A 26,635-nucleotide genomic window follows, 5' to 3' on the forward strand; every position below is an offset into this window, starting at 1 on the left:
CATAGCTCACATTGAGAAATCTCTCACACCACATAGCGATTCGGTTGTACACAAGAGAAGGGCTAATATTTGTAATCATACAGATTTGACAGTATATAGACCTAATATTACCTTCTAAGACCATCATATTTTCACAGGATGGGTCATTCTGTTCAGGATGTTCTCCAGGTCTTACAAAAATACAATTTTGGCATGTTGTAGAAATTACCAGCCTGCAAAACACTTAAGCCTAAAGAAAGCTTAGTGTCTAGTAGTCTGACCATGTGGCATTTCTTTTGCTAAAGACTGACAGTATCATGGATTCCTTATGTGCTGTAAAGATAGGTTTAGTACCATAGTACAATAGTGAGCTTTGGCATTTGGCAGAAAGAGGACAGATGAACAATGAAAAAATGAATTGGCAAGGTCTTCCACAAGCTAGAGGTGACTTGCTCCCTGAATCTTAAATGAGTCATGTAGATCACAACATTTCCAGATATTCTGAAATATGCTGTATTTTCCCATAGAAAGACAAAAATATAAACACAACTGCTTAGTAAAATGCAACCAGAAGACAAAAAGCAAAACTTTACCCTTTACCTTACGTTTATCTTTTGTTTGAAAACTTTACCTTTTCAATCAAAACATTTCATACGGTATGAGTAACTGCTAGAAAAAAAAAAAACCTAAATAAATGAGTGGAGAAACATACATGATCTGTGGCATGTATAAAATGCTGAGCAGGCCAAATTGATATCAATTTTGGATCAAGATGGCAAGAGGAAAAGATCTAAGTGAAAGTGAGTTCATTCTTGGGGCACAGATGGCAGGAGCTTCATTCATAAAGACTGCTAAATGAGTGTTTCAAACAGAACAATGACTAAAGTAAGATCTGCATTTACGTCAGTACACAGGGTTGGAAATTGTGAAAGGCATGCATGCAATTCCTGTGATGCTTATACATTAGTGAGATATGCAAGCCTAAAAAAAAAAAAACAGAAGTGCAGCTGTTGTACAGGTAACTGAGAATGTCAGTGCAGACTGTCAGCAAGGACATTCCATCCACAACTACATAGAAAGGATGCAGTGTATAAATATTTCAAAACAAATAAACAGTTGAGAGTTCAGAGCTGTAAAATCCACAGACACTGGTCCTGACAAAAAAATTCACAAGAGTAGGCGACATGCATTCTCATGTGAGGAGGAGCGGGTGGTTAGATAGGAGGCTCACTCAGAAATGCTACGGATAAAGTGGGAGCACACTGGAGCACATCTGCATTCACTTTTATTTTCATAAATTTCATAAATATTTCATTTTATTTTCATCTGCTTTATCCTGGTCAGGGTTTGAATTACTTATTCTTTTATATTTCTATTTAACTTGTATTTTTTTAAAAATTCATACGCAGGAGTGGGTGAGATTGGTGAATCCATCAGAAGTCCAAGCAGGTGAGGGTGGAATTAAAACAAGTCCCGCAGTCCTGCACATAGCTCTAATGTGGCACATGACAAGAGAATGGTATAAGCCTGAACGCTTGACCACTACAATTAGGAAGTCCAACGACTCTGTTATGCTGTGGAGGACATTTTACTGGCACGGTTTGGATCCGCGTGCTCCTTAGAGGGAAGGGTTTCTGCACATCAATACAAAGTTATTCTGACTCATCACCCTTCGTCCTACACTGAAACATTTCTATCCTGATGGGAGTGCTCTCTTCTAGGAGGCCAACACCTCAGCCACAGGGAACGAGGGTCACTGAAAGGTTTAATGTGTATGAAAATGATGAAAATCATATGCTCTGGCCTTCACAGTCAGCGGATCTCAACCTAGCTGAACACCTATGGGAGATTTTGGAACAACATTTTAGACAGAGCTCTTCAACACCATCACTGAAATACCCACTGAAACAATACATTTAGGAAGAACAGTGTTCATCGCTCCAGTACATTTCCAGACATTTGTAGAATCTGGGCCAAGACACATTGAAGCTGTTCCTATATTGATGATGTTCCAACATAATAGAAAAACTGCATATTACAAAAATATTACAGTTATTGTGAACACAGGTATACTGTATATAAGGCACATCTCAATGTCGAGGATGCAGCTGGGGTCCGTGTTAGAACTGGTATATGAAGGCTCCTTAGTGCTCGGTAGCACACAGGACTGCTTTTTTGTTATTTACCAGTATAGGTTTACTTACCGATATATTACCGATTGTTATTACCAATATTTAGTTATTTACCAAATTAGGCAGTGAAACACGTGTCACATTGAAATCACCTAGAAAGTCATTATCTCCTACCTACAGTGAAGGATATTTTGACTTATACATACACTTTCACCATTTCACAATTTTATTTTAATGCTTTTCAAAACTTTAAGCTATGCATGGACTGTGGGTTATACAACAGTTGTATCTTTGAAATTTTTCAGAAACAAAGGCAGCATTTTATGGCCACATTTGAAGCGTCTTCACAATGATATAGCTTTAAATGGTGTAAGGACCAAGGAATTCAGTCATCGTTTCTGAAAATTCCAAACTTTCCTTCACCCACAATCAAATTCAAAATAGTCAAAATATTGCACTGGCCATAGCGCGTTTCTAAATCGTTGATGACAGGAATCATTTATATTTTTTGCTGTGCTGCCCTGGATTTTACTAAAATCATCAAGAAGTAAGGATTTAACTATCTGCCTTAAACACAGCATGAAATGCACCTGTTTATGGCCTCACATCTAATTTGCTTTTCTGAAATGCCAGGCAAGCAATCCAATTTATATTTTTATTCGAACAAAAAAACTTGATTCCTTTGTTCCTGGTAGAGCAGTTTGTTACCGCTAGACTGCAGTAAAATAATCTCAGTTTAGCATTAGTGCTGTGCTGTGTTACACAAGACAGTGCAGAGAAGAAACTGAACCCTGGGACAGTGAGCTTTAAATATTCAGCCTACTCACCACTCTCAAAGCAGGCATCAAAGACAAGGTGTCCTTTTCTGGCCGCTCCTGTGTGTCCTGGAGGAGTGACAGTCAGTTTGCTCACATTCCCCAGCAAAGCATCTTCTCCTCCTGTCTCACTGCCTGTAAAACACACAGCAAAGACTCAGCATTTGACTCAGCCAAAGAGAGTAAGCACAGATGAAGCTTCAGAATGCAGAACAGATTTAAGTAATCCAATACTGAGAATACATTACAGATTTGACATATTTCAAATTTAATGTGATGTTCACTGTCAGAATACAAATTATGCATATGACCAGAGGACACAAATGTTTTAAAAAGCAGGTCAACGTTTTTAGAAAGACAGCTCATTTAGTATAATGTAGTCAGTTAATATCAGGTATCAGATTATACCCATAGCTCTGATATCATATCGAAAATTTTTAAATAGGATCTGTGCATCCCTAGATTTTCAGAATTACTAATATAGGAATGTGTAAACCTGGGACTTTTTAAAAAAGTTTTTAAAACTTTTCATGGACTTAAAATTATTTGAAATCATGTGATGTCTTCTGGTAACACTGACAATAACACAGTTTAGTTTTAATTTACACTCTGGGGGAAAAAAAACATGCAGAATGAAACCAGAGGTGGCATAATTTGATATGATAATCTAATTTATTATAAGAAGATGCCGCTAGCACAATACTATACAAAGAAGTTATACTCCAGTGTAACTACCCAAACCATAAAGTGTGCACACACAGGATCCCTTGTTAAGATATCTTAATTTGTCAAAACACTGGTTATTCACTAATTGAAGCAGGCAAAAATATGTGAAATGATATTTGGACAGTGGCAACTGTTCACTGTTTTGTGAAAAAAACAATGACAGTTCCAATAAAACTTGTGATATCTATTAGTCTGCTTGGTTAAAGCTACTGGAAGTAAGATTTCCTCAGTATTACAGAAGCTTTAGTCTAAGGACCCTGGAGGACTAGTGGTTAGGCCTTGGTGCTCTCACTGCCACGGCCAGGGTTTGATTCCCAGCCGGGGAACCGCACAAGACAGTGCACTAGCAGTGCCAGTCCCAAGCCCAGATAAAATTGGGGAGGGTGTCAGGAAGGGCATCCGGTGTAAAAACTGTGCCAAATCAAATATATGAACCAATGATCTGCTGTGGTGACCCCTAATGGGAGCAGCCTAAAGAAGAACAACAAGAAGAGAAGCCTTGGAATATATATTTTTTAAAAATAAAATTAAATTAAAAAAAAAAAACTTTTTCATGTACATTAGTGACTCTCACAGCTACTATGTACCAAGTGAAAGAGTTTGAAAGAATCTCACAGCACACTGCTGTGTTTGCTCATATCTATCTGCATGGAAATGACTCCACACATGTCTGACATGGAAAGACATGAAATAGCCCAGTAACAGTAAGCCTTAAATAGCTAAAAGACAGTGTAGAGAACAAAACTATCACATTCAGTTGTGTGCATCTAATCTGTTTATTTTGTTCTTCAGACACAAGCCAGTGTTAGCACTGTAATCAAAAAACAGATCAATACATAAACACCAAGGGTGACCAGACACCCCAGAGAACACACTGTTGCCTGATATAACCAAGTTTAAAATACAATGATAGAGAAAAACACAAGTACACTTCCCATTAGTCCCAAATCAGCTATCATGAGTTCTCAAGCTAGACAACTTTACTACTGGGTAAAGCTACAAATTCTACATGGATAAATGATATCATTCACTACAGTAGCTTTCCACCAAATTAGAGAACAAAATAAATGCCTTAAATGTTCAACAAGAAAAAAAAAAAATTCAAAAACTTCACTATGGTTTCATGTCTCTCCCTCCCTCTCAGGATGTAGTCGGACTTGTTTTGTGCCTAATGCTGGGACGTGATGACGTTTGACGTACCTGAGCTGGGGTATGACATATGCGTGCAAATTCCCCGCCATTTCCGAAGTGCCATCTCTGACACAGACTCACAGCAGCTCATATCATATCATATTACAGTCGTTGTGTTTTTCTTACCTCTTGAGTCAATCATGTTTAACTGATGTTTAAACAATATCCTGCGCACTGTAGTTTTAATGTGCAGTTCCACAGGAATCCGTTCATCCTGACAGCTGCGCGTGATCACTCACAGCACACTTACTTACCTACTTCCTTTCAGCGACTGTTTCTGACAGTACACCTCATTTACCACACAGACACACTGCTCTAAGTGTGCCTGGTATGTCGGAAATTATTAAAAACTATTCCACAATTCCTGAAGTGTAGCTTTTCTAGTAATTCGTCCAAAATATTAATTATTAAATGTATTAAATAGCTAGTCGTCCTGTGATTTCATTATAACAGGCTAATCACACTAGTTAGATACTAAACACAAGGCTATGAGACGTAACGACTTTATTTATTAATTAGGGGGAATTTGGTAACAACCACAGCAGAAACGGTTAAATATAGAGCGCAAAACATAAACAGACACAAAATACCAGGCTCATAAATACAGTAATTACAGTTTCACACACCCACAGACGACAGACTCTAATAGCCTAACTCATGTTCATGTGTCACCGTTAGCGAGCGTGGCTAACGTTAGCAAAACACGCCAATGTTTACAGATGGTGGGACTATCATTACACCGTTACTACTGTATCATTACACTATGAACCGCAGCAGCACCTCGCTCATGCGCTCTAATGCCATTCGGTATGTGCGTGTTGTTGTCAGAGGTATAACACAGACACTGCTTTGTGTTTACACACCAGTATCGGGGTCTCTAACGTTCTCCTCCATCTTCCTTTCCGCTTCTCCAGCAGCTGGCAGGTACAGCGACGCTGCACGCGCGTTGCCAGGACAACACACTGAGGCGCCCCGCGCGAAAAGGCGAGCGCGCGAGAGGCGCTGACGTCAGCCGCGGCTTAAAGGGCACGCGCGCGTGTGGATTAGCGCGTTAGCTCCCCCAGCTCCGCGGATGTCTCTCAGCAAGCGCCATGTTTTTAATTCTTAATATCCGATACAATTTGCTACAGCATTAATAGCAAAAACAGTGGAAAAATGTGCTGAGCTACCTGACTGTGTTTTCAAAAAAATAAAAAATAAAAATCCTGCTACTATCATGGGCACAGACTCACCCAAACTGGACAGTTGAAGACTGGAAAAAGACCAGGTGATTTTTTTTTTTTTTAAACTTCAAATGTCTTCTGCTGTTGTAGTCTATCCACTTCAAGGTGCTATGTTTTGTGCTTGCTGAGATGCTTTTCTGCTCACCACGGTTGTAAAGAGTGATTATATGAGTTACTATATCCTTCCTGGCAGCTCAAAACAGTCTGGCCATTTTCCTGTGACCTCTCTTATAAACAAGGCATTTCCACCCATAGAACTATCACTCACACAATGTTTTTTGTTTTTCACACCATTCTGTATAAACTTTAGAGACTGTTGTGTGTGAAATTCTCAGGAGATCAGCAGTTTTTGAAATAGTCAAACCAGCCCTTCTGGCACCAACAACCATGCCACAGTTAAAATCACAGAGATCACAATTTTTCCCCTTTCTGATGTTTGATGAGAACATTTACTGAAGCTCTTGACCTGTATCTGCATGATTTGAAGCATTGTGCTGCTGCCACATGATTGGCTGAATGTATGACTGCATAAATGAGCAGGTGTACAGGTGTTCCTAATAAAGTGGACGGTGCATGTATATATGAATTGTGTGTTAAGACAAGGCATTACAGGCAGAAATGAGAATTTGATAAACCTTATAAACCACTATAACAAGGATGAAAGCACATTCAACCACACTGTCTTTTTTAAAACAATTTTTCTCAAAATCAGATATCGCTATGTTCGGAATTGCTCATTAGAAGGATATTACAGAGGAATTTCCCCAGATGTTGATTACTGTTGGATTTATTTTAGATATTATACTGAAAATGGCATCTTTCTTATGCCATTTTTTTAACAAGGTATTTTCTTGATTAAACTATAAAGAAATAATATTCCAATAAACCTTTCTGTAAAGGTATTTCTCTTGAGAGCATCCTGACAGTGAAATAAATATTCTCATTCTAACAACATCAAAAGACTAGATTTTTGGTTTTTATTAAGTATGCAAATGTTTGCATATTTAATTAGACAAAGCCTCATTTGCATTTTCAGCTGGCAAAAATTGATTGTGATCTACTGTTTTAAAAGATTTCTTGCCTTATGTGTTAAAGGCATCACAGCCAGTAAAAAGGATAATGAAGCGTATTTGAGAGCGTTCTTATTTCTATTATTGTCAAAAATAGTTTTTTGAGAAAAAAAATTAATAAAGTAGTTTTAACCAATAAAAGCACATTAAGCTAGCTGTTGATAATGGTTGTCAGTTAGAAATAGTTTGTTCACATAAATTAGCAAAAAATTAGCTATGATATATGGTTCGGTTGCCTGCAAAATAATTAAAAAATCTGGACTTACAAATACAGATACAGTTTACAAATCTGTGTGAAGAAAGCATTCCAGTGATCAATAAAAATAGGCCTAGCTTTACCTTAGCTTAAAATCTGCCCCTTCCAAATTTCTACACTACTTTAAAGACCAGCATGATGATTATTAATTTCAAAAATGAACTGTAATATTTAAAAGTAATACCATACAAGAATTTTTTTATTGAAGCAGCATTAAAACCACAGTTTCCCCAAATTGTCCTTTCACCAAGGTCCTAAACTGGTCTTATATTGCTACATATATTGTCATAAATGAAGTATTGCTATGAAAATGAGTAGACTGACTGACTTTGGGTCAACCTGGTGTAGAATATGGGTATGAGTATATTATTTGTGAATATGCATTTGAATATATCAGTATTTTTATATCATTGATATAACATATGCACAACATCTAACCTCCTACGTACAAAAAAGGAAATAAAGGAAGAAAGGAAAGAAATGACCAAGTTGTGTAGGATGAACAAAAAAGTATATCACAAAGATAGCTATGGCTATACACTTGCAAATCGGACCCAAGTTGTTACTCTGTGTACTGTTAATTTTTCATATCAGTTATACACTAAATACTACATACTTTTGGATGGGCTTTAGTAACCATAGTATGCAAAGTGTGCCATCTTAAAAGCAGAAATAATCTTCATTTTTCACCTTATTAATGCATGCTACTTCCCTTAATGCATACCACTGTACTACAAATTATGCCACTGCTATTTTGGTGGTTCTGTAATTTGCATTTAGGGATGTAGCCTAAATTTTTTCCATTTGTAAACAAGATATATTGTATAAAACACAGAACTTCCCACGGAAGAAAGAATTCACTGTCAAGTTCAAATATTCCACTTAATATTTCTTTCCTGACATACTGTGACGGGAAAAAATGGCTGCAGAAATTGCCATCATCAGCTGGTCCTTTCAAAATTGCCATGTCCCTCATGACCAATAGCCTACTGTCTGTCTCTTATATGAATTCCTGGACAACCGGAGCATAGTCCAGAGACTGTGTGCCATCAAGCACAATCAAGCCAGACCCTATTCATGTTCTATTAATGCTCCTGCTTTTTTTTATTAGCCTTTAAATGATTGCCCGTAAGACCGCGTCTCAGGAAGGTACAACCTCACACTTGCCCTCCTGCTAATTCCCAGGTTGCCTACCTGCCTGCTAGAAGTAGACAAGGAGGGCTTGTCAAATAAGATACAATCAGCAATGATTTCTTTTCAGCCTTTGATTATATTGTATAGCAAACTACTGGAAGCAGAGCAGAAATTGTGGACCAAATGTTTTCTAAGTGGTTAGTAATTCTGCTGGACGATATATTGCAAGAACTGAAAATGGAATAGCTGTCCGTCATGTGGTGTCATTTCCTGCCATTAGTTAGATGGTTCCATAAATATGTATGCATTTGATAAGGCTGATTTGTATAAGCAATGTCAAGTGATTGAAATATGTGGAAATTCTAATTCTTTTTGTTTTTGCGTCCCCAGTGAACGTTCAAGTACTATAAGTTGCCAGCCTACTCAAGCACAGAAGAGTGTTTCAGAGCATGCTGAATCTCTGCGGGTATTCTTTTGACAATTATGATGTGCCTGCAGGAGCAGAATCTGCCTTTTCTTCCTCATCTCTCCACTGTGCCGTTCCTGTCATCACTGAACAGATATTTTAATCAACACATCAATCATGCAATTCATGAGCAAAGTTCAAACTATGCACAAGAAAAGTATGGTCCACTTCTTGATCCTCACATTTTTTAATTGGTTCTCCTGAGATGCAATGGCTTTTCACATCAAAATCAGTTGTAGCCCAATTTAATATTTCACTCAACTCACCAATATCTCATTATATCGAGACAAAAGGTTACTAAATGTTTTAGCAGGGTTTTTCAACAATTTCTATTTTATTTCCAACGTATATTGAAAGATCACACACACAAAAAGTTAATATTATTGTATGTATATGTGTGTGTGTATGTGTGTGTATCCTCTGGGAACTCCATGTTTTTGGTAGTGTACAGGGAAACCCTTTTTAACTGGACCATTTTGGGACAGCGTGCATGTAGCCACTCTGCAAACGGCAGGTCATGCATGGAGAAAGCTGTCCACAGGGGACACCAGGCTTCGAGCAGGCTTCAGGAAGACACATAGAGTCACTATGGCGACAGCAATCAGATGCCTCCTGGGACCGGAGCGGACAGAAGAGCGGGGATGAGAGACAGCTGACACTGAAATCAAGCAGCAGACTCCACGATTCATGTGGCAACCAATCCTGGTACACATGCACACATATACACATACGCACACTCTCATGCATGCATGCTCAGGCACACAGTAATATATAATAATAAAAAAAAAACAGCTCCATTAGAAGAACATGGCACTGTGCCCCCTGCTTTCTCTGTCTTGCCATTGGCTGCAGTCCACTCTAACAGATGGGCTGGTGTCACTAGGCTGCTATTAACTGGACACTTGCCTCTCCTGTGGCATGGAGACCAAAGCATGCTGCACTATACACAGTGAGAAGCTCATTGAGCCAGGTGCATTCACACTCACTACCAATTTTAAGCCACCTTAGAAATGTATGCTTCTTGTTTAAAGGAAAAAAATCCGACCATTTTATGTAGATGCTAAAATTTAAAATGTAGATACTAAAATACTAAAAAAGTTTCCATTTTTACAGATTTTTTTTATATACCATGCAATCTCTTAGTAACTGCTCAGTATTAGATCATCATGCAGCATCTGTGAATAAAGTCTGACCTCATATCTCGTCATTGATATTTTGAGATAATGACCAAATCACATTAAAATGAGGTCATTTCTTTATATTCACAGACTAAGAACATGCATCAGCCTGATAAATAAAACAGCTGATTAAAAAGAAAAGCTAATAAAAACAGCGAAACAATGCTAAAAAGGAAAACAGTTTGCTTGTAGTATACATGGACGCAATGTAGTTACTAATAAAGAGCAGAAACGTTTATTCACAAATAGGTTACTTGTAGTGTATCCATTTTAGTTGCATTCTAATTTAATTTACATTTTTTGTAATCTGGCAACTAATAAAATTGGCGTTTAAAAAAATAAAGCTTTGTGTTGCAATAAAACCAAAAAGAAAAGCAATTTACTTGAATTTCATGATAGAGAAAAACATGTTTATTTCATTCACATTCAACTAACAGTAAGCTTTACTACGGCACACTGCTTTTCAGATTTCAGTTTTATTGTAATTACCATGTAGTTTAATTTACCGTTTAATTTTGTAATAATCATTTAGTTTAGTTTAGATTAATGTTTTTAGGAATTTTTATTTAAGAATTTATTGTTGGTTTGAAGCCGTTGTTGTTGACGATGCAATGAAACTTGTCTATTTCGATTAAACTATAAATATTAAGTTCTAAATATAACTCAAATGAATGCAAAATTTCACTGAAGTCAGTCCAGCAGCAGTAGAGAAACCTCTGCAATTTCGGCCTTGTGTTAATACATCCTGAATCAGAAGTCAATATAAACTGCCACTTCACACCACTTCATATACGTCTACATTTTTGCAGGAATATGTATTTTTCGACTGATGCCTAAGGACCCCAGCGGCATGGCTCTGATGGTCAGAGTGTTGTTAATGTTCTTGCTGCATTAACGCAGAGTGCCAATTCTGTGCAGATCAAATGTAGCCGAAGCGAGGCGGATAGATGAAAATAGAGTCGAGAGTGGGCCAAGCATCTCACGCACCCTCCGAGCAGCAGGAGCACTGAGCCGAGCCCGACGCTCGGGAGCAAGGCACCAGCGAGAAAGCAGATGTGCCCGTGTTACATTTGTTAGAACAGACTTCTCACCTTGTGGTAACACTGCGAACTGTAGCTGCAGGAGAGCGTGATCGCCAAAGAGAGATGGAGAGAGGGAGAGAGAGGGTGAGGGAGGAGGGGGGAGGAGAGAGAGAAAGGGAGAGAGAGTGAGAGAGAGAGAGAGGGAGAGACGGGAAGGGAGGGAGAAGAAGGAGAGAAAGAGAGGGATAGGGTCGAGGGGGAGCTAGAGAGAGAGAGGAGTTTAAACTAAGAGCTATGTTTTGGGACGGAGTAATCTGCTAGAGAGCAGTGTGTGGATCGGAGCGCATTGTGAGAGTGAGTGTGCGGGGGACTGATAAGGAAAGAAGCCCGCCAGACCGGCTGCTTGTTTTAATGTTCTGACTCTGGGGAGATAAAAAAAAAAATATTGACTCTTCAGTTGTGTGCCGTGAGCCAGGGCACAAGCTGCACATTTAACAGAGGTGCACCAAAAACAGGGCGTGAAAGCGGACAAAACACATCCAAGCAAAACAGTCCATTTAGAGGATTTTTTCCCTCCCTTTCTCCTTTTTTTTAAATCTGTTTCCTTTTTCTTTCGCTGGGACCGTTCCCCGTTTCCGGTAGAGACAGTGAAAAAGGAAGGGAGACTTCCACTGACGGACAGCCACTAAAGCAAGTACACAGAGGCGAGAGGACAAAAAAGAAACAGTCGCTGATAACCAAGATGTTCGAAATCAGCCGAACCCTGAACGCCGCCTTGTTGAGCAATGAGGTAAAGCCACGCGATTTGCTTCTTCCTTCACCTCGCTTCTTTCAGTGTGTGAGTGTGTATGTCGCCAACCATCCCCTCGGGTGTGCCGTTCTGTGTGTCTGTGTTGTATTAACGTACCCATGCTTATAGAACGTGGCAGCTGCAAGGAGTTAGCTTCATGTCCAGGGACCGAGTGAGTGTGTAGTAGGTTTAGATCCAGGGCTGTTTGAGGATGGAGAGAGCCGCACCGCTCTCCGTAATGGATGAGAGCCTAGACTCGCAGTCTCTCTCCCACGACACACACACACACACACACACACACGCACACACACACAATCATTTCATTTTCTCATTTACTCAAAGCAAGATGGTTCTAACTGCTGAGCTTGCTTGATGACTCGCCCATCTGGGGTTCACACTGTGTGTGCATGTGTTTGTGAGTGTGTGGGTGTGTGTTTGTGTGTATCTGTGTGCGCGTGTGTGTACGAACGTGCTAGCACAAGCGTGAACGCGAGCACACGGCTGCCTATCGCTGTAGCTGTCCACCCTTCTCACTCTGTCCTCTCATCTATATCCTTCTTTCTTTTTGCTCCCTCTCTTTTTACCATTCTATTTTTTTCCTCTTTCCCTTTTTCCTCTTTTGTTTCTTTGTCTCGTCCTGTGTGTGATCGTGCACCTTGCAAGCAGTATCTGAAGATGATGGTAAGGTACTCCCAGTACTCGGCACTAGCCCAGGCTGAAGGCTCCGTCCCAGGCATGGGCTCCCTGCTTTTACCCCACGATCCATCCAGCCAGCCGGGGGCCAGGTCACTGGGGGTAAGAGGATAGACAGATGAGTGTGTGTCAGAGAATGAAAGAAAACATCAAAAAAAGGAAGTATTATAATAGTTACTCAATTTAGGCAAATGAGTGCAGCCCTGAGGCTTTATTAGCAACTGTTTTCATGCTTTCTTGTGTAATGACTATTTATATCTCTAACATTAACAGCAGTGACAGAAAGAAAGGGAACAACTACTGACTACTTTGTGCATGCGGTGTGTGTTTATACTTTGTGTGTGAAATTGAAAGCATGTGTGTTTGTTTGCGTGGGTGTGTTTATGTATGCATGCAACTAGTCGTATTGGGATATGAGAGGTTGCTTGTAGGTGAAGCATAAGTGGATTGCGTAACACATGTCCTTGAATTTCAAAACTTTTTATTTTTTTCAGTGAGCCATCTTCGTGCACTAGACCCTTTTAGAGTGAGACAGCTTGTCGAAGTGAAAGTGTTTCAGCATGCTGCATTGTATTTCATAATGCACAGACTTTCATATATTCATTACGGGAGTACATTAGGCACTGTATACTTTTTTGAAAAAGGCACATGAGCAAATATATAGCTGACAATTTAGCTGTATGACAGTTTTCGCTTAAAAAATGTAATGAGAAGAAGTTAGTAGTTCAATTTTTCTACAAATCTACAAATGATCATGGCATTGTAACGCATATAATAGTCCAATACATAATTGAAAAAGAATTTACAGCACTAAAACAGGTCACTTGCTTCCTTAATTAGAGTAGTTTCATTTCCACCCAATAAACACTGTGCTACAAAACATGATAAAATAGCCTCTTATTTTCTGTTAGTTGTGCAACATGACAGCGAACTGATGTAGTGTTTCTGGTATGAGAGCAGATTTTGATTGAGGAAAAGAAAGCCCATGCAGTGCAGGAAAGCCATGACAGACTGGTACGGTATGTGACGGTCGATTAAAAGTAAATCCCTGACTCGGTGCATTAAATCGACATGAAGCTGTGGGTGTCTAATCTGTGATGGGCTCTCGTTCCCAACAAAACAGGATCAGCCTGCCTGAAGCTGCAGCACTTTCTCACACAAAACACCGCACTAGTGACTGTGCTGGAGCGCCTCTGCCAACACACACTCACACACACACACACACACACACACTGTGATGGCCTGACGTGTGTTTGGCTTAAGAAACAGCTAAGCAGTGTTTACCAGAGACAGCAGATCCTGAGATCCTTACTTGTAAACCCTTGTGTGCATGTGAGAAGTGTTGTGTTTTATGAACACAGCAGAATTATTATTATGGTTTTTTAATGATTTTTTTCCCTTCAGTTTGAAGAAATAAATCAAATAAACTGAAATAAAAACAAACAAAAAAAGCAACAGCTTCAATAAGAGTCATCCTCTAATGTTTCTAGCCATGGGTTTATGAATTCTCATTTTGCTGAAGAAAGCAAGCCAAGCATTTCCAGCTCAATCAATACATCATAAATTAGTAAAAGTAAGAGAATGCTTTGCATGATTTATGCCTTCAACTGGGAAATGAGCAGAAAGAAAAATATTTTCTATTATCTGAAATTAGTACACAGATGGAGCATACTAAAATATAATAAAATGATTATAATGCATTTGCTTCATGTTATTCATTCATTGTTGAATACTGGTGCACCAAAACCACTAAGAACTCCAAAACATCCAGAACATTCATAATGAATTAAATGATTCTGTTTTAAACCGCAGGTGTGATTTATTGTTTAGGCGCTAAGAATGTGACGGTGTAGCAGCAGCTCAGCGAAAAAAAATCATACACAACCCACGATTCTTATATTTAAACGTGTTTCAGATAATTAAGCAGGTTAAAACAGACCATCGTTACTGTGATTAATGGTACCTTCATTAAGTGAAGCCAGATCATTTGCATACATTAGAACAGTGTGATGCAGGAGGTAAGAGGCTATCTGCAAGCACGCTTCATGAAGCAGACACATATTTTCCGCAAATTAATGCACAAGCTTTTTATATGCATTAGTCCGTGTTCAGAGAGCATGTAAAAAAAAAAAAAAGGGCAGGAAATCTAAAATATATGATATACACGCTTCCACTGTGTACATAATTATATTGTATAAGACTGTTGCATAACGTTTACATGTCAATATAGCCTAATATCAATGATATATAAATCCAGAATTTTAGTAAAAAAATTTACATCCATCACCCAGGGTAAAACAGAGAGTGCGTAATTATTAAAATGAACGGAGCTTTGAAAGAATCAATAAATCACAAGTGCATCATGATAATGAAGCTGCCATTAATATACAGTGTTTGAGCAAAAAAGCTGTTCATTAGTGCAGCAGCTAATGGCTGCCGCATTAGAACACCATGCCATCCCAGCTCACAATTTCTCTGAAAGCTGGCGAAACGCTGAAATGGCATTCGATCAGGAGGAACAAATACAGAGTTTTTTGGATGGAGAGCGGGTGACACATGACCGGTGCTCCGCATGCTGTGCTACATTGAGCATAGTTTGATTCCCAGCACTGGTAGATATTCAACATGGAAAGACAAATGTTTCCGAAAGAGCGGAAAGAGCCAGTAATGGGAAATGTGTCGTGATGAAAATACGGTGCCAAAGGCAAGCGGCTGAGTGGCCGGACAACGCTGCAGATAGAAAACAAACTGCATGCGGGTTTTGAAAAAGTGTGATTCTGATGAGGAATTTCATTCACACACACAGGGTGCTCTTTTATAGCTGTTTCATCTCACTGGGTGTTTTTTTCTAACTTCATTTTCAGCCATTTTGAGGAGGTTATGATTTCCCCTAAACTCATTTGAAGGAGCAGAGAGGCAAGCGGTGAGGTGGGGGAATTGTGGAGCGATTGGCAAATGTCTGTTGGCAGTGTTCGAGACAGGCAGGGTCAGCTCTATTTCACAACAGTGATTAGCTCGGCCCATCTGCCGGGCCGAGCGGCTCCTCCTGCTGTGATTGCACTGTTTCTCTGCTTAATGTAGCCCAGGAAATTAGTTCATTTGTGCTGCTCAACCCCAGGCCCACTGATCCACAACCAGGTGCGGCATTCTATTGCGCACAAAGCCGCAATGAGCATGTGTGTGTGCGCGCACGTGTGTATATGTGTATGTGTTTCTATGTGCAAGAGAGGCAAAGCATCCAGGGAAGCAGACTCATCAACTACACCAGCATTTCAGCACAATAGCGGTAGATTGCGCTCGATCACGTTCCTGCATGAAAATAGAGTTTTTATTTTTCTGATTTTAGAAGCCATTTCATTGCAGCCTAATCATTTTCATTCCCATCAACATTATGCCATTATATATATTTTTTTTATTAATTTCTAAAGCTAAATGATAATTATTATACTTGATTTTTCTTTTTTTTTTCATAAAAAAATTGCAGCATGTGACTCTCAGTGTCCAGTTATATTACATCTAGCCAGGGCTAAGACTTTTTGGCAGAACACACCTTGATTTTAAATGCCGGGCTTGAGAAGCAACTATTAAAGCTGTAGGTCAACCACAGGTCACTACACACACACTCACACACAAGTGTGAAAATCACAGGCAGATGAACAGCAACTCCAGAGCCATGAAATGGCATTAAAGAAGTCCCTATTATTCGCATCACATAGACCTGCTGTCAAATACAATTTAAGCATTACTTAAGGATTTAGTGTTCTATTTTAAGACATCAAATCTGGAGTGAATGGACTGTGTTGTTATATAGTAAAGAAAAAAGAGCACCAGCCCCAAAAATCAGTCTACAAAGTAATGACTTCCGTATCAGTGACATCACCTGAGCGCTCAGACTTCTCCATAAACGATTTATCCTCTCTTCTTTCAGTTACACTGAATGACAGGAAGTTGCCTTCAGAGCTGGTGAAGGTCTGTTGGACAGCACATACAGACAGGGCTTGAACTAGAGCTGGAACAGAAACACAAAAGGACACATGAGCTTCTTCAATTCAGAAAATAGACTTAGCTAGTGACGGTTAAGTAGCTAAACAGTGTTGCTATTCTAAATTACAAAGCATCTTTAAAAAGGGGTGGGATAAAATGAGAATGGCAGTTATGTTAGAGACAGAGACGTACTGAGCTGGAAGTGGTCAGTGTGAGGTGGGGAGCAGGTGTCCAGCCAGGCAGAGCGAGAATCAGATTCAGCAGCCCAGTCCAGTCCAGCCTCAGCTCCCATTTCCTGGGGAAGACAGGTGGCATGTACTGGAGCTACGGCCCTCTGTAGAGCACTAATCAGAGAGAGAACCTGAAATTATCCAATGATGAATCACAGAGCAGCAGATCACAGCTCAAAACACTGACTCGCTTTAATTTTCCCACTGTTTGCACTGCCATAGCGCTATCTGTCTGCTGTCGAAGAGGACGAAAGAGAGATGGCTGGATGCCATGAAAAGCTTTGAATTAGACAGCTTTCCCCCTCTCTCTCACTCTTTGAAAAGAAAACAAAGGGAGCAGTGACTGAGAGAGGGGTCAGCGTGGTGTATGCAGGTACCTTGACCTGGAAGAAAAAAGCTTGTGATTTTAGCAGCAACAGGAGGGCAGTGGGTGGGTAGGATGGCTACAAAAGGAGACGATACTACTCGTGGCTCTCAACAGACACACACACACACACAATGTAGTATTTTCAGCTGTGATTACTGTGATGAAAATGAAGATAATAAAGGTAAAATCAGTGACGAGTGGAAGCTTTGTGAAATAACACTGTTATCAAAACATACATTACATAACAGGAAAATCTATAAAAATGAATTGCTTTTGTAGCACCAATACTCTAGTGTGCTCATTGTAAATTACTATTTAAAAATCGGGGGGTTGTTTTTTTGTGCTTACATAATTACTGTTCCTATTTAATCCAGCAACCCCGGTGTGATATTGTTCCCTGATAATGCAAGCCTAATGAAATTATTTTGATTATTTATTGTCTTCTACCTATTTTACGATCATTTTAGATCAGCTAGAGTGGTTCATATTGAGAAATACTGAAGAGTGAAACAGGATGTGTGTGAATGCCTACTAGCCGTTTTACCCTAGCCTGCCTAAGTACTGTAATTAACATTTTTTGCTAATTGAAGACAAGCTAGGCAAAAGGGCTGCACTGTATAGAAAATCAGCCTCTCATTAATCAATCTCTCTTTCTCTTTCTCCCTCTCTCTCTCTGTCTCTCTCTCTCTCTCGCTCTCTCTCAGCCTAGACTGAAACAAAGGCTGTATTATCTGACTTTTGCAGTTCAGACCACTGCTTTGGATTTGGACACTGAACATATCATGCATGATTCAAAACGCAGGATAACAGGAAGAGTAAAGTATTCTTGGTCTGTTTAACTTAAAGCCACAAATCTGAACCGATCAATACACCTGCTTTTGTAGTCTAATCACCTCTCATAATCAGACAGCCATCTCAGAGCTGGATGAGTGAAGCTGCTATGACTCATAGGTTGGTGATAAAGTGATAAATGTGGCCAGCGCCTGAATGATAGGCTGCGCCCAAGAGCTGACACGTTGACAAACAGCGCTGCTTCCACTAAATTGATAGATTCTTAGTCCATACATTTTATCGATCTGCTAATTGTTCAGCGGGGTGGGGGATGGGGGTTGGAAGCGGTTGCCATCGTGAATAAATGATGGATGTCTGTGGCATGCATCGGCTGCTGTGGAAGACCTCAGAGGCGTGGTGTTGCTTCCCTTAATCGTCCTCTTCGCAGCCCTGAGGAGCCGTTAGTCCCTGCTAGCGCTCTCTTCACATTAATAATGCAGTCTCTCTAACAGCAGCATTCAGCTCTAAATGCTCCACAGTAGAGGCTGTCCAAAACATCAATAGCTGCTCTGCGAAATAACCCCATTTGATGTTGGGGCAAAGAGAAAAGTTACAAATGATAATTAATCCTTAAGGCATTCTTTCTAGAGCTACAGTGACTTTCTGTCTCTCTCTATGGTGCTATGACTTTTTTGGAGGCTAGCAGCAGTGACGGGGGTGGGTGTGGAGGGGTGGGGGTGCGGGGGTGTGGAGAATTACTAATGCTGCTTTTTCCAGAGCTTGGCATGACAAGGTGACAGAGGATGTACAAACAAGCAGAGATGGGCAGGAGGCAGGAGAGCAGAGACGCAGTCGGATATAGCTTGAATTTCCATTTAATTTCACTCCGGAGATCAGAAGGTCATAACAAAACAACAGAGAGCACTATTACTATGTACCAAACACAAACAATTAATTCCCATACTCTCAGTACTGATATTGCATGCAAAATAAGAAAGAGAAAAATAAAGCACAGCCCATTATTAATTGTCTAATGGCTGAGACCGTTATTATACGCGTTTGTGTGCTAAATGAAAGTTTACAATAGGTTGGTGCAGTACAAATGCAGTAATGGCTGCTACTCTAAAGCTAGAGCACAAGCGTGAGCTCCCTCCTCTGAAAGGAAGCACTGATTAAAGCCTCGGCCAGATGGACCACAGCGGTCCTCCTCGTCACACTGTAGAGCCACCGACCGGGATCAAACATAGCAAAGGCCATCCAACAGCCAAGCATCCCAACGTCCGCACTCTCAGCCACCAGCCTCGCACACCACACACCATGACAATGAACAGAAAGGACAAATTTCACTCGCTATCTCCTCTCACGTGAAGTGACTGAAAGAAGAACCTCCCAGTGTGTACGATACCCTCTGCTCACAGATTTATCACTATGACATTCATTCAGGCAAGACAATCCTCAGAACAGACCTCTTTAACAGACTAAAATAACCTGCTATCTTTCAAATGATTATTCGATAAATCTTGGTTTTCAATAGAAAGCCCATCCGTTAAGGATTATAAATGTGTAGTTATAACACTGCAGCTCTGAACAAATGATGACAAATGAATGTTCTTTTGGAGGCACAGGAATTTTCCCCGTATGCTTTCGAAATCTCGCTTTGCTTTACTCCGCACATCTGAGGAGCGTGTGATTGGTTTAGGTGAACCAAGGCCAGGTTCAGCGGCGTGATACACACCAGAGACAAAAGCATGGCAGTTGTGTACTAAAGCTGTCATGATAAATTGATATGGGGTTGTGGGGCCTTGGCGAGGAGGTGACAGTTATGCTGGTTGAGCTGGCAGAAAAAGTTTACTACTGTGTTGGGCAATGAAACAAGAACTGAAGCCACTGTCACTTTCAGACAGGAAGGCTGGAAATGGAACTGGTACTGTAGACTGTAGAAATGTTAATGCACTTTCTGGTTTGTGTACAATGATATGTGTACTGTTTTTCTCCCCCTAAAAGCTTGTGTTACTAAATCACTTTATTTGACTTGATGCACATGTGAAACTGAAATAGTGGCAGTGGATAGTGATAATCACTGGTCCAAAAGAGAGTGGGCAGATTGTTATGGGAAACTCTTTAGATGTAATGTGTGTGAATGGGGCCAGCAGGTGGGATATGACACATTCAATACATTTAAGGCTCATAATCATCAGAGACATCCGCAGCTGCAGTAGGCTGAGGTGAGAGAAGGTCCGTGTTTACTAAACAGCAACAGAAAATTAACGGCAGGTGGCTTACTGGCTTGGCCACTGATTAGCGACTGTAGGATAGCTGTTCTTTAAATCATGGACACTATGGGGAATTGATCTTGTGTTGGAAGGTCTCTCCGCTCAATCTGAACACTATGTAAAGTACTCCCTTCCAATCTGTTCTACAAGCACTTCACTCGTGTTCTTTAAGACTACATGATATGGAGAAAAATTGAGATTTTACTCCTATGCATTGTTACCATGCATAGGTTTATATATATCTTTAAAAAAAAAAAAAAAAAAAAAAACCTTAAAGGCTTGCCAGGATTAATCTGCCATGATTTTTTTTAGCACAACCACACCCATAAGAAAACATATCCCTCTGGGATTGGTCAGAATGCTCAATGCTCACAGAAACCAGTTAATACTGCTCATATGTGTATTGGGATATTGTGTTTATGATCAACAAATGATCTCTTTTCACATATCTGCTTTACATACTATAATCTATTCACTGGTAATATCTATATTGAAAGAATATGTTCATGCAGAAGCTTTATTGTTCCTGGTATGAGGTCTTTTCCCCACAGCTACTCATACACAAAAGCAAAGCAAGAAACTAATGTATGAACACACAGTGTTTCAGTATATAAAAAGAAGCTAATGATGCTTTAAAATCCTCTGTGGTAAAGAAAGGAGATTGTTGGAGAGGTTTAAAAGAAGCTTCTGAAAAGAGAAGTAGCTAGAACACAACTTGAGTTGACACCTTTAGAGGAGTTTATACTTTGCCATCTTAAAATAAACCTGCGATGATCGAGGGTGAAAATTGAGATGAAAAGGTATGCACTTACAGGAAAAACATTTCACAGAGTTGAAACAATTATCACCACGTCTCTCGCATGTTTCAGCATGTCACGCTCCACCGGGGGGTTCTGAAATATAACACAAGTCTTGTTATGAAGAGAGGAAACGGGGTAATCTCCATACAGAACAGAAACATGTCTAAAGGTATATGGTACTTGTTAACATACAAATAGTGTTCATGCTTTAAATACAAGCAAGCATCATCCGACTGATAGAAATTGCTTATTGAAAAAATGATTACTCTGAGTGTGTGTGTGTGTGTGTGTGTGTGTTTATGTGTGTGTCATTACCGGAGGTGATGTGTTTCTTCAGTTCTTCAACAATTTATTCTCTCTTCATCCAATTATGCTGAACGTACTGCAGTCACCGTCAGAATCTTCTTGATCTTCTGCTGGAAGAGAAACAAAAAGCATTCAAGAAATTCCTAAAAGCAGGGAAAAAGGTTAGGAATCGGAAAATTAGGGAAAAAGTGGCAAAAAGATCTCAAGCTAGGTTAGATGCAATATTGCGATTATAAATTAAAAAGAAGCAGATATTTAAAAGCTTGATACAAATAAAAAAATGTATGAGTGAGTGTGTGTGTGTGTGTGTGTGTCTGGTTGTGGGCAGGATGGGGCAGGCAGGGTTCAATGTAATTAGTCCGATTGAGGACTGAAATGAGGCAGTGTAAGAGGAGGCTCGGGCCAGGAGTGGTGTGTGTGTGTGTGTGTGTGTGTGTGTGTGTGTGTGTGTGTGGATGCTTTAATTGGAGCTCAGTAGCCGGTAAGATCAGAGGTACTCCTGAAACAAAGGAGAACAAGGTGGCCATGCTATGTGGCTGGCAATGTGAATATGAGTGTGTGTGTGTGTGTCTGTGTGTGTGTGTCTGTGTGTATGAAATGACAACCACTAAATGATGTTTTACATGCTCGGCTGTTGCTGAAACATTAGTTCTTAAGAGAATATGATGTCCTGTTCCAGTACAAAAAAGATTCTAGATAATAAAGTACTATTTCTTCCATCTTCACTATAAAAAGATGTCTCACATTAAAACAAAAGAAAATATATTTTCAGCGTCAGTTAGCTGGGGCTGCACACAAAAGGCCCTTTTACATCATGCAAAATAAATCAATTAGTCAGGTTGTTAGCCTGTTAGTCATTTCACAGACCCCTTCTGCTTTAATGGCTTTTTGACAGCTGATAAATGATGTCATTTACATTAGCTAGCCTGTTTTAAGACTGTTCAGCTTGTGGTCGTAAATCGTGCCGTACACACACAATACATGATAACAGAGCAAATCAGGCAAAATGGCCGACGCCCCATACAGAGGTCTATTAAATTGTGTGTATTTAACTATGGTAGGCTTCATATGTGTGCAGACACAATGAATGAAATTTATTACAGCAGAAACACAATGACCATGCACTCCCACTCACCCACACACACACACCCACACACACACACAAACACAAGCATGTAGGAGTGGCGGCAACCTCTGAAGTCACAGCTTCCATGTTCTCAAGGCCGAGCCTCTCAGCGTGGACGGAATGCCATTCTAATCCCTCACTTCTCTCGCTCCATCTGTCTCCGCTCTGCAACTGGTCAGACACACACTGAGAGAGGAACACACTGATCGCATGATTCATACTGGGCCCTTTCCTTCCTCAGCTTCACTTCTCAAAGTCTGCTTCAAGTGCATGCTGTTGCAATTCAACACAAATTACAGATTTAAAGGAATTCAGATTGAATATGATTTTACAGTGTCACTCATGTTAAATTATTTGGTACATTTAATATGACAAAGCCAGGCTTGGCTTAGCAGTTTGGACACAGCGATTATTCTTGTTTATACCACAGAGCTTTTCAATTCGAATGTGATTGGTCAGAAGGTGTTTCATATCAGTTTCTCTGTAACATGACAATCTCCATTTTGGTCTTATTACCTTTATGAGAGAAAAAAGTGAGGCTGGTGAGGGACTGTTTATAGCTGCTATGACGTAAGCTATAATAGTAACTAACCTGTTTTGTGGACATTCCACTACATTAAATGTAACTATAAATGGTTAAAAAGCATGACATGTCATTCATTAAAAAAATTAAAAATTGGAATCATCAGCAAATCATTTCAGTATCAGACACAAAAACATGATGTTACAGGTAAATAATCCACTTCAGGTTGAATAGAGCAACTCTGCTTTGAGTCGGGCCATATTACACCACACCATCATGGACTATTTCCTTTAACAGCATGTACAATTGTGTGTTCCTCCTTACTTGTCAGTGTCAGTGTTATGTACATGGGTTTACAGGTGATGAAATTACAGACAAATAGAGGAATATGGCGCTACTAAGACTAATAAATTGGTCACAGAATTCTCTTGCATTGGGAACACTTAATTTTCGCATTTCAGAAATAAAGAATTTCAAAAAGAGTTGTCAGAAGGACATAAGTAGGTACAGAGTGGACAGATATTTTTATATAATGGTTTTCCTCAATCCACACAGCATGGACAGGGAAACCTGTATCCAGAGCACACACTGTAAGCTAGCTGTCATTAGCTGGCTACTCAACTTGTGTAAGAGTGGAGTGCACTTCGACTCGTTCTGCTTTTGGGTTAACAGCGCTGCAGAGTTTGGAGGCAGTGGAGAGGCACTATGATGGCTCCTATCAGTGGCTGGCACACTGCAGATTTGTGAACTCACACAGAGGTTAATGGACTAACTCAAGTTTGTATGAGCTGCTACGAGAGCAGCCCTCATATAATTGAATCAAACCTGCATGTGATTAAAACAATAAGCAGGTTGTTTTGCTCTCTTTCTCTGTTTTATTAATGTGTTGTTGGGAGGTAGATGAAAAAGGAGGTATTTCACAGATAGTTTCTACACTTGGCCAAAGTAGCCTTTTAAAATTAAAAAAAAAAAAAAAATGCAGGTTTCAGTATAACATTGTGATACTAAATGTGTTTCCTTATTAAGATGTAAAATTGCAGACAGTATTATATGTCTAATCTAGGCAAACCAAGCAGGCATTTTAGGCATAATCAGAAGTCAGTATTCATTTGTTTTTTCATGGTTTAGACTTGGATAATAAAAATCAGCTTGCTTAGATTACAACTGGATTAGTTGTTAAGTTATTAGCTGAATTAATTGACTTGAACTGAGTATTTATTTATTATTGTCTTTATATAAGTCTTTACGCTTATCAGCACCGCAAATGAAATATACTGTGAACAGTGAAATATACTGTGCAAACGTTGGGGAAAAAAAACAAATACGGCTGTAGTAAATACTATATAAAAAGAATATGCCTTTATAGATATTCTGACGTACTACTTAGTACTGCTGCAGTATGTAGCAACTGTTTTTAAATGTTGTGGCCTCAAACTGCAGAAATCATAAACTGACAATGGTGGGATCATTAAATAGCTTAATATAGACATCCAAGAACTGTGAAACTTAAAAAGATTTCCACCTATTTTTTAAAAAATTTCACCATATCGCACAGTCAGCAATAAGCTATGCTTGGTGAAAGGTCAGAATAGTGGTTATGGTGCTATAGACAAAAAGAGTATTACAAATGAAACTGTAGCATATTTACATTTGAAACCAAAATGATTTACCATTAGTACAGCACACTTACTAAGTGACATCAGGCCGTGAGGTTCTTCCTGTGTCTCTTCCAATTCATTGCAGACAGACAAAGCATTTTCCAGACTGGTAAGTCTTCTTGTCAGTGATGCACAGTTCTGCCACTGTCACATTTCCAGACGCATCAAGTCCTTGAATAAATGACACTGTTAATTACCAGTAATGCCAACATAGTCATTCAATTTTGTAAGTATGGGTAGATATTTCTTGCAATGCTACCACTAATTTTTATTTGCTCTGGGCTGTTCTAATCTGCTTCACCACCAGTCAGTTCAGTTTCTCTCTCTCCGTTCTGGCTCATTCTTCATCGGTCCATTCTTTGCTTCTATATTCTGGTTCAAAATGATATGGCTCAGGGACATTTGGGAAATAATCAGCCTCCTTGATGTCCTCGTATTGTGACATTTTTCAAAGTGTAAATAAATGTAAACTGTGAATAAAAGAGTAGGCTGATATACTGCTGGAGTTAGTTGTATTCACTGTAAACTATAGTAACCCCCCAAAAGAGCATCATGGTTTAGGGGCGGAGTTTGCACCTCTAACCAGAGGATAGGAGTTCATACAAAAAAAAAAAAAGTGCATACCAAAACCTTATTGCAAACTATCAAATAGCAGTCTCTAAGACATCATAACCATCATAACTTTTTTATATGCTTTGAACCACTATGGACTGGAGTTCATTCATTTCTTAACAGATATATTACACAAATATAATGTTATGCTGACCTTTTTTTATTTATTTATTTATTTTATTTTTTTTACAAAATTTTTTACATTTCCATTAATTCCCAGGATTAATGTGACTCAGTCCAGGCTGTTATTATTTTACTGGACTGGCATCACATGCGTATCATGTCCTGTGAACTTGTGGATGTCCAGCCTGAAAGCACAGAGAGCTGGAAGTAACAGGGCTGTAGAAACGCCAGGGTCTGCAGTTACTCATGGGTTTGTGTCACTTCAGGGTTAAGGTAAATGAAATACTATCAATCACCTCTATAGTTAGCTTCTTCTCATTGTATACTGAAGTCTAAATGCTGGGTGTGGCACTAAATTAAAGATGGCCTGTTGTCAGGGTTCATCAAAAAATATGTATCAAAAAAAAAAAGCACTGCATGATCATACAGGTTAACTCATGGAATGGATGGATTAATTCGTGGACGCATATAAGCAGCATGTCACGTGGCTCGTAATAACGTGAGACTGCAGAGGAATTGGACTTTGCGGAAGTGCAGGGTGCACGCGCACGCCTGGGAGGAAACGTGTTTCATATTTCATACAGTCACTGGCTCCTGATGCCAGCAGTCATTCTTATCCAGCCGGCTGAACACCAGGGGACGTGCGGCTTTTGTGTTTCTGTAGGTACGGAGCAGGTTCAGAGACGATAAGAGCAGAACTGTAATTCGTTTTCCAGCCCCATGATTTGCTCCTATTGTATGAGCACAGCGGCGCGATAAATCCCCTTCCACATTCAGTGACACCTCAGGTATTTTCCTCTGCAACTTTCTCCCACAAATTCAGGCTCCGTCCCACATCGCACACTACCGTGCTGAATAGTATGTCAAAATAGCATCACTGCAGTCTGGGACTGAGACGGATTATTTTTGTGTGGCGGGGTGTCTCGAACACGCTGTTACACACGTGAAGCGAAGTGTACACGGCTTGTTCTGGGTCGGAAACGACTTTGTAATTGGGATCAATTTAACTGTATTAGAAGTGCTGGCGTTAATAATGGGAAAAGTCACGATTTGCTTTCTTTCTGTGTAAGAAAGCAGTTCGCAGGGGCTCATGGGGAATCCGAACTGATGGAGACGGCAATAGGGTTTGTCAGCAGTGGGAGCCCTGGCACTATAAAGCCTAGAACAGTTTCTACTGTTTACAACAC

General features: G+C 39.7%; 2 protein-coding genes across 6 annotated transcripts in view; one reads left to right on the forward strand and one right to left on the reverse strand.

Annotated features, from left to right (window-relative positions):
* Nucleotides 1-5,849, reverse strand: part of agbl4 (AGBL carboxypeptidase 4) — a 294,079-nt gene extending 288,230 nt beyond the window's left edge. Inside the window, exons 1-2 of the mRNA XM_026914463.3 lie at nt 5,707-5,849; nt 2,939-3,061 (exon numbers count right to left, since the gene is read on the reverse strand). Coding sequence (XP_026770264.2) covers nt 2,939-3,061; nt 5,707-5,737 — 154 coding nt within the window. The 5' untranslated portion in view covers nt 5,738-5,849. The remainder of the gene's footprint in view (nt 1-2,938; nt 3,062-5,706) is intronic.
* Nucleotides 5,850-11,441: 5,592 nt separating this feature from the next.
* elavl4 (ELAV like neuron-specific RNA binding protein 4) overlaps nt 11,442-26,635 on the forward strand; it is a 69,511-nt gene continuing 54,317 nt past the window's right edge. The window contains exons 1-2 of one of the 5 annotated variants that reach the window (XM_026922768.3): nt 11,442-11,982; nt 12,646-12,777. In XM_026922768.3, the coding sequence (XP_026778569.1) occupies nt 11,935-11,982; nt 12,646-12,777 (180 nt within the window). In that variant the 5' untranslated portion in view covers nt 11,442-11,934. The remainder of the gene's footprint in view (nt 11,983-12,645; nt 12,778-26,635) is intronic. The other 4 variants (XM_026922752.3, XM_053235973.1, XM_053235977.1 and 1 more) reach the window with 4 other exon arrangements.

This window comes from Pangasianodon hypophthalmus, chromosome 8, assembly GCF_027358585.1.
Source record: "Pangasianodon hypophthalmus isolate fPanHyp1 chromosome 8, fPanHyp1.pri, whole genome shotgun sequence".
In the NCBI taxonomy this organism is placed as follows: domain Eukaryota; kingdom Metazoa; phylum Chordata; class Actinopteri; order Siluriformes; family Pangasiidae; genus Pangasianodon; species Pangasianodon hypophthalmus.